General features: G+C 29.6%; 1 protein-coding gene across 1 annotated transcript; it reads left to right on the top strand.

Annotated features, from left to right (window-relative positions):
• Positions 1-5,337: 5,337 nt before the first annotated feature.
• On the top strand, positions 5,338-11,929 carry LOC117912514 (egalitarian protein homolog). The gene is made up of 10 exons (XM_034827114.1): positions 5,338-5,443; positions 6,490-6,665; positions 8,889-9,020; positions 9,100-9,150; positions 9,265-9,361; positions 10,220-10,266; positions 10,677-10,893; positions 11,011-11,140; positions 11,292-11,334; positions 11,498-11,929. The coding sequence occupies exons 1-10, from the start codon at positions 5,389-5,391 to the stop codon at positions 11,573-11,575; spliced, it is 1,026 nt and encodes a 341-aa protein (XP_034683005.1). The 5' UTR covers positions 5,338-5,388; the 3' UTR covers positions 11,576-11,929.
• Positions 11,930-11,967: the final 38 nt, after the last annotated feature.

The raw sequence follows: 11,967 nt of genomic DNA, 5'->3' as shown, positions 1-11,967 counted from the left end.
CTAACATTTAAATGATAAAAAATTTCAAATATTATAAATATTAAAAAATATTTTTTTTATAATCACTGATAAACATGCTCTTAATATTTCTAATACTTAATAATTTTTATCATTTAAGTGTTAAAAACGCTAAAATACTTTATAAAATCACTTCCAAACTCACACATAAATAACTTGGTGGAGAATAATCTAAGAAAACTATTTTTCTTTAATAATTTATTACAAATTACTAATACCAAATTATTTTGAATAATTATGCAATTAATGTACTTATGGGTCTAATGTGAAGTTGGGGCAACCATCTAGTTGTTCAAACACTATTTATTTGTTTTTGTTATTTGAAATTTGAATATGTTTAAATTACATCAAAAACCTAATCCACGCTTTTATTCTTTAAAATTCAAACAAAAGGAAAAAAAAATTATATTAAAAAAAGTCTAAAAATAATATTTTACTTAAAGTTCAATTTCAAAAGCAACATTAACATAGAGTACATAATAAATGAGGAAAATTCATCGAGTTAAATTCATTTGAAGATAATTTTACGCTATGCTTCATTCCAACAAAGTAATTAAGGAAAAAAACATTTAAAAATTATTTTTTCATATCTAATTGTCATGTGAAAATGCAAAAGAAAAATAAATATAATTAAAATTTCTATATTTTCAAAATTTTTTATCTTTATATTGATAAGTTAAAATAAGTAAAATGAGTTTGAAATAACTATAAAAATAATTTATTAACTTTAATATTATGTTTGGTTTCAAAAAAAATGGAGGGAAAATATAAAGGAAATAAAAATAAAATATTAATTTAAAATTAATAAATTAATTTTATATGTTATTTTAAATACATTTTTACTTATTTTAGCTCATTAATATAAAAATTAAATAATTTAAAAATATATAAATTTTAAATTAATTTTAATTATATCTGATTTTCTTTTATAGTTCTCATAAACCGTCAACACATGAAAAAATTATTTTCAATAATCATTTTTTCTCATTCCTTAATATTATTTGATAACTACTAATAACTTAAATTCATATTTTATTTACATTCACCTTTTCTTTCTTTATGCATTTTTTCTCTATTCCTCAAATTTTACTGTAAGCAAACATACCCTTAATATTTGGTAAGTATTGTAGATATTTTTGTTGGGTTACTTAACCCAATAATTGTTTTTCCATTGATGTGAACCCACTCATGTGATATTGGCCCTCGGAACCATGGGGCCAAATAATGGAGAGGACAGCTCGAAGAGCACCAACCATAGTAGCATGGGTTTGGTTTGGGGCCTCTAATTGGTCTCACCCCACTTGTCGCAATCAACTTGTTCGATGTGTCCAATGGTAGACGTGATTCGCCTATTACCAAATCTCTTTCAATGGATATTCCGCACCAAAAGAAATACTACACAAATATTTTTATATTCATAAAAATTATTACAAAAGTTTAAATAGAATGGAGAAAGGTTAAAACTAAGAAGACAATGAAGACATGTCATCAGACAAGTACACTTAAAGTTTATCCACTTGGCGATAAAAAATTCAGGACAGCTCAACTCTGAGATGGACTTTCCGTTTTTTATTATTATTTTAATGTTTCATAGAACCTTTGTCCCTGCTTAGGTGGATTTTTTAAATTCTTTATTTTTTTATCTAAATGACATCTCATGAATTCACTCCTTGTCTGATTAAAAAATAAAATAAAATGAAAATATTTAAAATATGAGAAACAATAGTTTTGTAGTTTATAAAAATATATATTTGAAATAATTATTTAAAATATTTATAAATATTTGTGTTGTTTTTATTTTGATATTTCAGTGTACTTTAACTATTTATTTTTAAAAGTTAAGAGCTTGAATAAAAAAATAGTTTTTAAACTTCTACGTAATCCCTGGAGATTACATAAGAAAAATGTTTAGTTCTTGTCATAAATCCAGTCTAACAAAAGGAATTAACGATAAAGTTATAGGATCCTCATGTTAAGAAAGGGGATTGTTAAATTTACAGCAATGCCCCTCATGGTTTTCTGCGAATGATTTCAAAATTTTGAGCCAAACATATTTTTAACTTAATATTGTGATTGACAATATTTTTACTAAGAATATGTTTCTTATAACATTCCTTATACTTGTGAGATAAAAATTTTAAAATGTTAAAAATATTAGAAATATTTTATAAAATCATTGTTAAATACACTTTAAAAATATTTTTAATGAAAGTGTTTTTAAGTGAATCATTTATCAAGTGTTTTTTTTTTAAATATTATAAGTGATTTTTTAGATTTTTAAAATTGTTTCTTAAATTTTATCAAACACTTGGTTTTTTTTTTCAAAAACATTTTATAGACTAAAAACACGTGCTAAAATCACGGTCAAATGGACTTTTAATTGTAATTTCTATCTTTTATCAAGGTAAGCATAGTTAGATTTGCAATGATACTTGCTTTTGATGCTCTTAAAGTAAAGCTTTTTCGGTGTATTTTGGAGTATTCTTTGAATCGTCTCATTTTATTTTAATATAGTTTTGATATAAGGATAGGTTAGGAAGTTGTTTTAAAAAATAATTTCATATATTTTTTTTAAAAGAATAAAAAAAACAATTTCGGTTATTAGAAAACAAACAATAAGGTATTTTTGGCAAGCATATATTTACTTGTTTTTTATTGTTTTTGTTTACTTTTTAATGATTATTTAAAAAAATTATTACAAAAATATGAAGAATAATTGAAAATGAATATTCATATAAAAGTTATTCTTATTTTTTAAAAATATTAAAAAATACCTTGAAAACATTTCAAGTTAACAAATGACTTTTATTATACAAAACATCATATAACAAATTTTTAAAATCAAATAATTATTTTTGAAAATATTTCACCATCAAAACCTAAATGTACTTTGCTTTTATCATACGAAGGATGGTTAGATATTCGACAGTGTTGTTTATAACATTCTTTGATAAAAGAATTTTAATCACGTGGTTGCCAAATACATCTCCTCACATTTTAGCACAACATTGAGGTAGGTGTGAATTGGAATGCATATTTCGTCCGACTCTAGATCATTTATTTAGTTGCCAATTTTACTTATTTGATGTGAAGACCTAATTTTGCTTAAAGATATGTCGATTTTAAGTTATTCTTGATAAGTATTCTCATTATTTGCTATAAAAAAAGCCATCCAATAATAATATTAAGAGTATGGTAATGTTTTTAAAAAACATTTTTAAGTTAAGAAGTGCTTTTAAAGAGAAATAAAGTATTTGACAAAATTTATGAAACACTTTTAAAAAATCTAAAATTTCACTTATAATATTCCCAAAAAAACACTTGATAAATAATTATTATAAAAACACTCAAATAGAAAACACTTCAATTAAAAATACTTGAAGTAAAACACCCAATAATGACATGGGCTTGCAAGGTTAAGGGTTTTCGCCGTATTTTGGAAGCAATAACATAAGTCTCATATGCTAAATTTGGAGGGGGGGGGGGAAGTTTGCCAAACAAAGGACTCTAAGTGCATTTTAAAGGTTGTAACATTATTGTCCTTCAATAATTACTAAATTGAAAAAGATTACAAATTTCAAAAAGTGTAATTTTTTTTAATGAAATAATTTTTTTTTACGATATGAAAAAACCGAATACACTAAAAATTAATTAAAAATTTAAATATTTTCAAATTATTTAATATCATACATAAATATTAAAAATAAGTGAAACGAGTTTTAAATAATATATAAAAATAATTTATTAAATTTAAATATATTTTTTCTTTCATCTTATTTTTCTTTCTATTTTATGTTATTTTCATTTTCCCTCGAAATTCTAATTTTAAAGTATTAGGGGATGTATTTAATTCCATTATAACTCAATTTAGAAAATATTTATAATCTTTTTAATATTTGAATGATAAATTTTTTTTAAATATTAAAAATATTTCTTAAAATGATTGTGAAACATACTCTTAAATCAATTATATGTTGGGCAATCTCGCTTTTACAAAATAAATTGGCGTCACATCAGAGCATGACCTCCACTTAAGGCGTCACGTGGACCCATGTGACCATGCTTGGCACAATATAGTCGGCATGCTTGTTTCACTTTCAAACTCAAGATCTTACTTTCATGGAAAGCGAAGTGTTTTACAAAACACATTTTGAAAAACATTTTTCAATTATAGAATCCAAACTCGTCTTTTTCTCGATAATGTATTTTTCATTTGATTCGATAAACATCTATTATATTAGAACCGATTTCATAAATATTGAATCATAGGACTCAAGTTATCGGCCTTTGGGACTCTGGAATACTTGATTTTTTTTTTTTTAATGAATATTATTAAAATGAATAAAGCAGTTAATTTCAACTACTTTTATCAAAATATTTAGGCTATGTTTGGTTCCCGGAAAATTTGAGGGAAAATGCGAGGGAAATAAAATACAAAGGAAAAATAGAAGGAAAGAAAAAGTGAAGGAAAATAAAAAATAGATTAAAAGTTGATAAATTATTTTTTTTGTTACTTCAAACTTATTTTATTTATTTTAACTCATCAATATAAAGATTAAATAATTTAAAAATACATAAATTTTTAATTAGTTTTAATTATATTTGATTTTCTTTGATATTTTTTATAGGATAACCAAATATGAGAAAATCATTTTCCTTAACATTTTTTTTCTTTCCTTTGTACTTTCCGGGAACCAAACATAGCCTTAATATTTTCAAAAATTTTTACTATCGGAATAATTGACCAAAATTTTCAAATAAGATGAAGTGGAAAAATAAATGTGACTTTTTTTTTGGTCATTTTATTATCTCGTTTAAAATTTAATTAGGTTTTGATAATTGTTGATGTTAATTTTTTCCTAATTATCCAAAGAAATGAATAATAAAATAAAATAAACGATAATTAAAAGCTTGTTTGGTTATTTGATTTAAAAATAATTTTTTGCTTTTAAAAATAAAAAACTGTTTTTAAAAATTTTTAATATTATTTAATCGTTATTCTCTAAAAATAATTTTTATAAATAAAAAATAATAATTTTTAAAAAATAAATAGAAGCTGTTTTATGAAATTATTTTTAAGTTAAAAAATAAAAAATAATTTTTTAAAACAAATTTCAGAAAATATGTGCAGACCAATCCTGATATGTTCAGAAATAGTAAGTAGTGATTGTAAAGCCATGTTTTGAATTATTTTCAATCTTCAATTCTGGAAACCACCAAAACAATAAATTAGTAAAATAAAATAAAACAAATAAAACAAAAGGGAGAAAACACGATTTTAAAACCATGCCAAACACGCCCCTAAATGAAAATACATATGCCCAAAAGGGGGTTCAGAAGAAAATTGGTCTGTTTGGATGGTCCGATCACATGGCTTCACCTTCTCCGTCTCAACCGACATACATTCCTATGCCATCAGACCCAGGTCTTTTCTTTTTTTCCCTTTCTCATTTATTTTCAATTTACTGGGTGTTTTCCTTTCTGGGTTTTGCTATTATTTTGAGATTTTTATATTTGATTTGGGTTTATATGCATGTGATTTCATATAATTTTGATTAATGTGGTTGATCTTCGACATGGGTTTGTTCACGCTTCTTTGAAATTTGATTTTATGTTCTTTTCGGAGCTGTTTGGTTGCCGAGAAACCGTGGGAAAAATGATCGAAAGTCATATTCTGAGTTCGAGAAACTTGCAGTTTCAATCGTTTGGCGCCCTAGAGAATTGATTGGGTTTCTCGAGTTAGCTTTTGGTTCTTGCGCAAACTGTCAAACTTTTTACTTTTCCTTTTTATTATTTTCAGTCTTTTTGGTAATAAATGGAGGTTTCTCCCTCTGTTTCAAAACTAAGAGTTCCAAGGGTTTTTGTTTGTCTCAGAAGTGACTAATTACTGTACTACATGAAATTTTGGTAATTCGGAATGTGGGATTTGTTGCTATTCCTCCACATGCCAAGAAATTAACTGGACAATTTCATTTTTCCTACATGACAACTTCATTTTTCCTAGTGCCAAGAAATTGAATGTAGTAGGTTTAGCTGTATGAGTGTTAGCTCTTCAGGTCCCCTCAGGCTCATATAGTTAAAAAACAGTAAGAAAACAGAATGGAGGAAATGGGCAAACTTAAGTTGCCCTAATATACCAAAACACATGCTTTGTTTCTTTTTTCTCTCTTCTCAGTTCTCGAATATATATATATATATATATTTTTCTGAATTTCATGTTATTCATGGTCACACATCACCTGGTGATAACAATTCTCAGAGCAAAAAAGGAACTGGGATTAATCAATTAGTCATGAATGGTTTTGTCTAATACTGTCATACAGAAAAACTAAATAGTTTTTCTTTTTGTGTTCTTCTTCTGGGAGTATGCATTTCACTTGTATGACTTGTTTGCTTTTGTTTGAAAGCTACTTTTTTTTGCGTTTATTTTTTGTGGTTTTTGTTTCTGTAAGAGTTCTTTGTATTTTGCAGGTGGCAAACCCATAGATCATGAAGGTCTCTTGCCACTGGTCCCTATCCACATTGTCACCCTTCCATCTCAACTTCCAATTGAATTCCTGGAGCCCTCTCCTGAAAGGAAATTGGTCATTGGTTTTGATTGTGAAGGTGTTGACCTATGTCGCCATGGAACACTTTGTATCATGCAGATTGACTTTCTTGGACCATGTTAGCTCAGAGTCTCAGATGATAGAATTCTGTCTGCATGAAGAATTTTCCCCATTGAATTATGGAGTTTATTCATTCAACTTCAACTCTAATTCGACAAAGATGGAACCAAACATGAATTTTAGATGTCTGCATATTTCATCCACATGAAGGTTGATATTATTTTTGAAAAAGCATTTCATATTGATAAGCAAATATGTTATCAATTAAAAGAGAAAATCTAATCTTGAAACTCGACATTTCAAGGCTACATGATATGAAGATCAAAATGTTAATGAGTCCTAGTTTAATCTTTCCAATGTTATCCAAAAATTAATATCAAAGTGGAGTTTTCTTAAAAGTAGCAGGAAAATATCTCTTTTTATATCCCTTTGTATAAGAACACTATAATAAATGTGTAGATTTATTCTAACTCCCATATAGTTAATAGATGACTCAATGAGAATTTGTTCCATTCTCATTTAGTTTTTTGGTAGTTTCATAAGCACTTCAATGACATTTCTAGTTTGGGTTCTAATTCTAATTCCTTCCATTTCATTTCCACCCTATTCTGATTTCCTTATACTCTTGTTCCAATTTCCTAAATATGCTTTTAATATACACTTTTTTGGGGCACTTTTTTGGCGTTTCTCTTATTAATATATGCTCTCTTTACCTATCAAAAATAAATAAATAAAAAATCCTAAACACATTTTTTTCTCTCTGTCCACTCTTTGAGCCATAAGCTGGTTACTAAGTCACAAATCCTGATGTAACATATTTCCTAATTCCTACTTGTTTTGCAATGGGTGAATGGGGCAAAGATTTGCATTTGGGGAAGATTTGTGGTGGGGGAAGCAATCTCTATGCTCTCAATCTCCAAATATTTTCAGAGTTGTGACAGCTAGAAATTGTTCCATTTCATCTATTCTTGACATCTTTTCCCCTTTTTCATGGAACCTTTACTCTTGTCGTAACCTCATTGACTTGGAGATAGATGACCTTGAAAGACTTATATCCTCTCTCACTTGTGTGTACTTGTTAAGTCTATCCCAGATATGAGAGTTTGGTTATTATCTTCTTCAAGCTTATTTACAATAAAATCTTTCTTCTTAGCCATGTTCAATTTATCAACTCCAATTCATCTCTCTCTAACAAAATTCATATGGAAATCTAAAGCCTCATTTAAGGTCAAGGCCTTTGCTTGGCTAACAACTAACATTAAGGTCAACACCAATGACTTGTTAATGACAAGGTGACTTTAGAAAGCCCTTAGTCTTGGCTGTTGTACTATGTATGTATAGGGAGTGAAGAATTGATTGATGGTCTTTTTGCATATTATTTGTTGACCTTAGGGCTATGACAAAAGCTATTCAAACTAGTCAAATTGGATTAAACTCCTCATGAGTATATAGGACATGATGACCATCTCCTTTAGGGGTTTAAGGAGTACTATTAGAGGCAAAATTCTATGAAAAATCACTTGTCTCACACTAATTTGGATGGTATGATGGGAAAGAAAGGTAAGGACTTTTTAGGACAAGTGAAAGACTTAAGAGACATTATGAGACATAATTTATTTCTATTTCTCGTTTTGGGCCTCTACTACTACTAGTTTCAAGGGCACTACTCTCAATGTTATTCAGTCTGATTGAAATTTGGTATATTGATCATAAGGGTTAAAATAGCAACATAGGATCAATGATTCAGTTTGTTTTTGTGGGAGGTGTATTAACTCCTATGAGTGGTTGAGCCACTTTTCCTTGTATGGTTTCATGAAGTACTATATTGATGTACATGTCATCTTAGTATATCGGAGAAAGTTTATCCACCTCTTCTTTTGATGGGATTTTGCATATTTTGGAAGGATCCCTCATCCTTTACTTGCACTCTTAAATTCATATAAATGAATATTTTGTTTCTGATCAATAAGTTAAATGCATGTTTGTTTTTAACTTCTCGTCCACTAACCTATTTTGTGTCGTTGATTTGTATAAGATGGTTTCCTTTTCTGAATTTCATATAGCACTTATTTACTTTCAAATTTTCCTTTTGTTTTTTTATTCAAGACAGTATGTGGTAGTTTAGCTTGTTGACAGCTTTTCTGTTTTCAGCTTCTGTTCAAAATCTTTGTCAAATGTCTATCCAGTTCCTTATTACCTATTCTGTGTCATGAGATTTTCACTTTGATAATTATGAAAGATTTTTATCTTTGTATCATGCAGATTGCTTTTCCAGATGCTATTTATCTGGTTGATGCTATTCAGGGGGGAGAGATGCTTATGAAAGCCTGTAAGCCTGCACTTGAATCTAGTTACATCACAAAAGTTATTCACGATTGCAAACGAGATAGCGAGGTCTCTAATTGATTTTATTTACTTCTGCATGTCAGCACATACATTGTGGCAGTCTTTGAATCTTATTGTTATTTTGTAGGCATTGTATTTTCAATTTGGCATCAAGCTGCACAATGTTGTGGATACCCAAGTGAGCATCTTTAACAGGAACACCATGATATAATAAATGATAATGATTTGGACAGTTGGTCGTGATTGATGTATATCACTTCAGATACTACTTCATAATTTCTTGTGCATGTAGATTGCCTATTCTCTAATAGAGGAGCAGGAAGGACGGAAAAGATTGGTGGATGACTACATATCATTTGTTGGCCTCCTAGCAGATCCACGCTATTGTGGTATATTCTTTCTTGGCATCCATTTGAAATTATTTGTGGTTCTTGCTTTGCTTCACTTTCTGGAATATAGATTATCAATGCTTGCTAAAGATTTTATCATTTTTTTTTTTCTAGTTTTCAATTGCAGTATTGATGTCTGTGATTTGATTGATGAAACCACTTGCTTTTGATGAAAGAAACAAAAAGGGGGAAGCAACTATAAGCATGATATAAGGCCAATTCTCATGATAAGATATATTGTATATTTTTCTAATATAACTTATCCATGCTCTAGATTAATAAGGACCTATTTGACAATGTTTTCGAAAACAGTTATCAAAAAATAGTTTTTGAGAATAATTCTTAATTTTTTTGTAGGAACAAAATTCTATTTGGGAACCCAAATATGAAAATAGTTTTCTCTGCTTATTCTCCATGAAGAATATCATACGTTTTTATATAATGTAAAAGTTTTCAAAGTATTCTTCGTATTTTCAATTGTTGCTTAGAACACTCTACAAAGAACAACTGAAACACCTCAAATTTGTTATAAAAAAAACTTGTTTTTAGAACACATTCTTAAAAAACTGTTTTCTATCAAAAGTCAATCAAACATGTCCTTTGAGTTAAAGAACTGTTTCCAAGAACAGTTTTCAAATGGACCCTAATATCATCAACTGCTCTAATGCATTTACCATTGGTTCAATGCTCCTTATGTTGTTCTTTATTTCTCATGCTTTCTTGAGCTTCTTTACTAAACACCTATAGGAAAAACCTATGCTTCTTTACTATAAATGAGGCTCTGACCTACTCAATTGACCTGTACATGTCGCACCCACCATTTTGTCTTTTATATTTACATTGAAGATTTGAATGCAGGTGTATCCTATCTTGAGAAGCAAGAAGTTCGTGACCTCTTAAGGCAGGTTTGTTCCTGTATCTCTTTTTTAATACGCTGATTGGCATTACTGGGTAGATAACTTCCTTGACTTTACCATTTGATAATTGATTATTGCTTGGGAACATTAAAGAGCATCTTTAAATTTTTTGTTTGAATTGATACTTCAACCAGTGCAGTTGCCAATTGCTGCTAGACTAGAGGCAGAACATTCAAGACAATTTCCACAGAATCCAACAACAGAAATTTAGAATCATTCCTAAATAATTGCTTTACAACAATTTTTTATGAAATGTTTTATGTGAATGTCTCTTCTATATATGAAACCATATAGATTTGTGTGTACAAATAATTGGACTTTGGGCAAATGCTCATATTGCAAGATCCTCTAACCAGTGGTTTCTGAGGAATTGATAACCATCTTATCTGTCATCCCAGAACCCTGATTTTTGGACGCACAGACCCTTATCTGACCTGATGGTCCGGGCAGCTGCAGACGATGTACGTTTCCTTCTTTACATCTATCACAAGATGATGGAAAAATTGAATGAACGATCCTTATGGTATCTTGCTGTTCGTGGTGCACTGTATTGCCGATGTTTCTGCATCAATGATAATGATTATGCTGATTGGCCACCTCTCCCTCCCATTCCAGGTTTTTATGTTTTGGCTTTGAATTGTGTATCAGAGATGAACTGTGAATACATGTAAAAGTGGTTGTACAGTGTATACATCAGTTGTATACTAATTTAGCTGTGATTTATCCTTATAGATAACCTGATTGTAGAAGGAAATGCTCCAGAGGAAGAAATCCTCTCGGTTCTTCATGTTCCCCCTGGAAAAATGGGTCGTGTTATTGGAAGACGAGGAGCTTCCATTTTGTCAGTCAAGGAATCTTGCAAGTAATCTCTCTCTCTCTCCCCCTCTCTCCCTCTCTTTCTCTCCCCCCCACCCAATCTGAGCTTGAGTCGTATTTCTCTCTCTCTCCATCCAATGTGAGCCTGAGTTGATATTTTTGGAGCTTCTTGACCTGACAAGCATGCTTTTTTGTAGTGCGGAGATTCTCATTGGAGGTGCCAAGGGCCCACCTGACAAGGTTAGTCTGTTAAATCTACACAAACTTGATTATGAGGAGAGGCACAAATAACTCAAATTCTCTGCAAATTTTTGAGTTCCCATGTGTCCCAACTTTCCCAATTTGACATCTAACCCTTCCATTCGTAATTCCTAAATAGGCATTATATATTATGTTGGTGCAGGTGTTCATCATCGGACCCGTGAAGCAGGTGAGGAAAGCAGAAGCCATATTAAGGGGACGAATGCTGGAAATGTATTGAGGAAAAACTTGTAGTGCTTGTGTTAAATTATAACACTCTAAAAATAATAAACAGAAAGACTTGACAAATAGCCAGCTGTGCAAACTTCCCTGCCATCATTTACTATCCATTTGTACAGAAATGATGAACCAGTCAGGTTGATGAGCTGCTACTTCGTATCCCTGTTACCTACCATTACGTTTCTATTGAAGGTTGATGACTTGAAATCTTTGGAAAACACTCCAAACCAACTCTAGCATAAGAGGTCTTGAGCCTTTTGGCCTACTCTTAAACTTGAAAGAGACCTTCATGGATCGATCATCATCTACCTACCTGTAAATCCATTTGGTTTCAATTTAAGACTGAATTTATGCATTTCAACTTCTGTGGTTTCATGATAAAATTTTGGTCAC

The sequence above is a fragment of the Vitis riparia genome, chromosome 4, assembly GCF_004353265.1.
Source record: "Vitis riparia cultivar Riparia Gloire de Montpellier isolate 1030 chromosome 4, EGFV_Vit.rip_1.0, whole genome shotgun sequence".
NCBI lineage: Eukaryota > Viridiplantae > Streptophyta > Magnoliopsida > Vitales > Vitaceae > Vitis > Vitis riparia.
The sequence above is the reverse complement of the archived record's forward strand: the minus strand, read 5'-3'. Positions and strand labels throughout refer to the sequence as shown.

Coding starts and splice junctions, on each gene's coding strand:
- LOC117912514 (XM_034827114.1), top strand. CDS start 5,389: ATGGCTTCACCTTCTCCGTCTCAACCGACATACATTCCTATGCCATCA. Junction 6,666..8,888: donor GAACACTTTGTATCATGCAG/ATTGACTTTCTT, acceptor TGTATCATGCAG/ATTGCTTTTCCAGATGCTAT. Junction 10,894..11,010: donor ACCTCTCCCTCCCATTCCAG/GTTTTTATGTTT, acceptor TTATCCTTATAG/ATAACCTGATTGTAGAAGGA.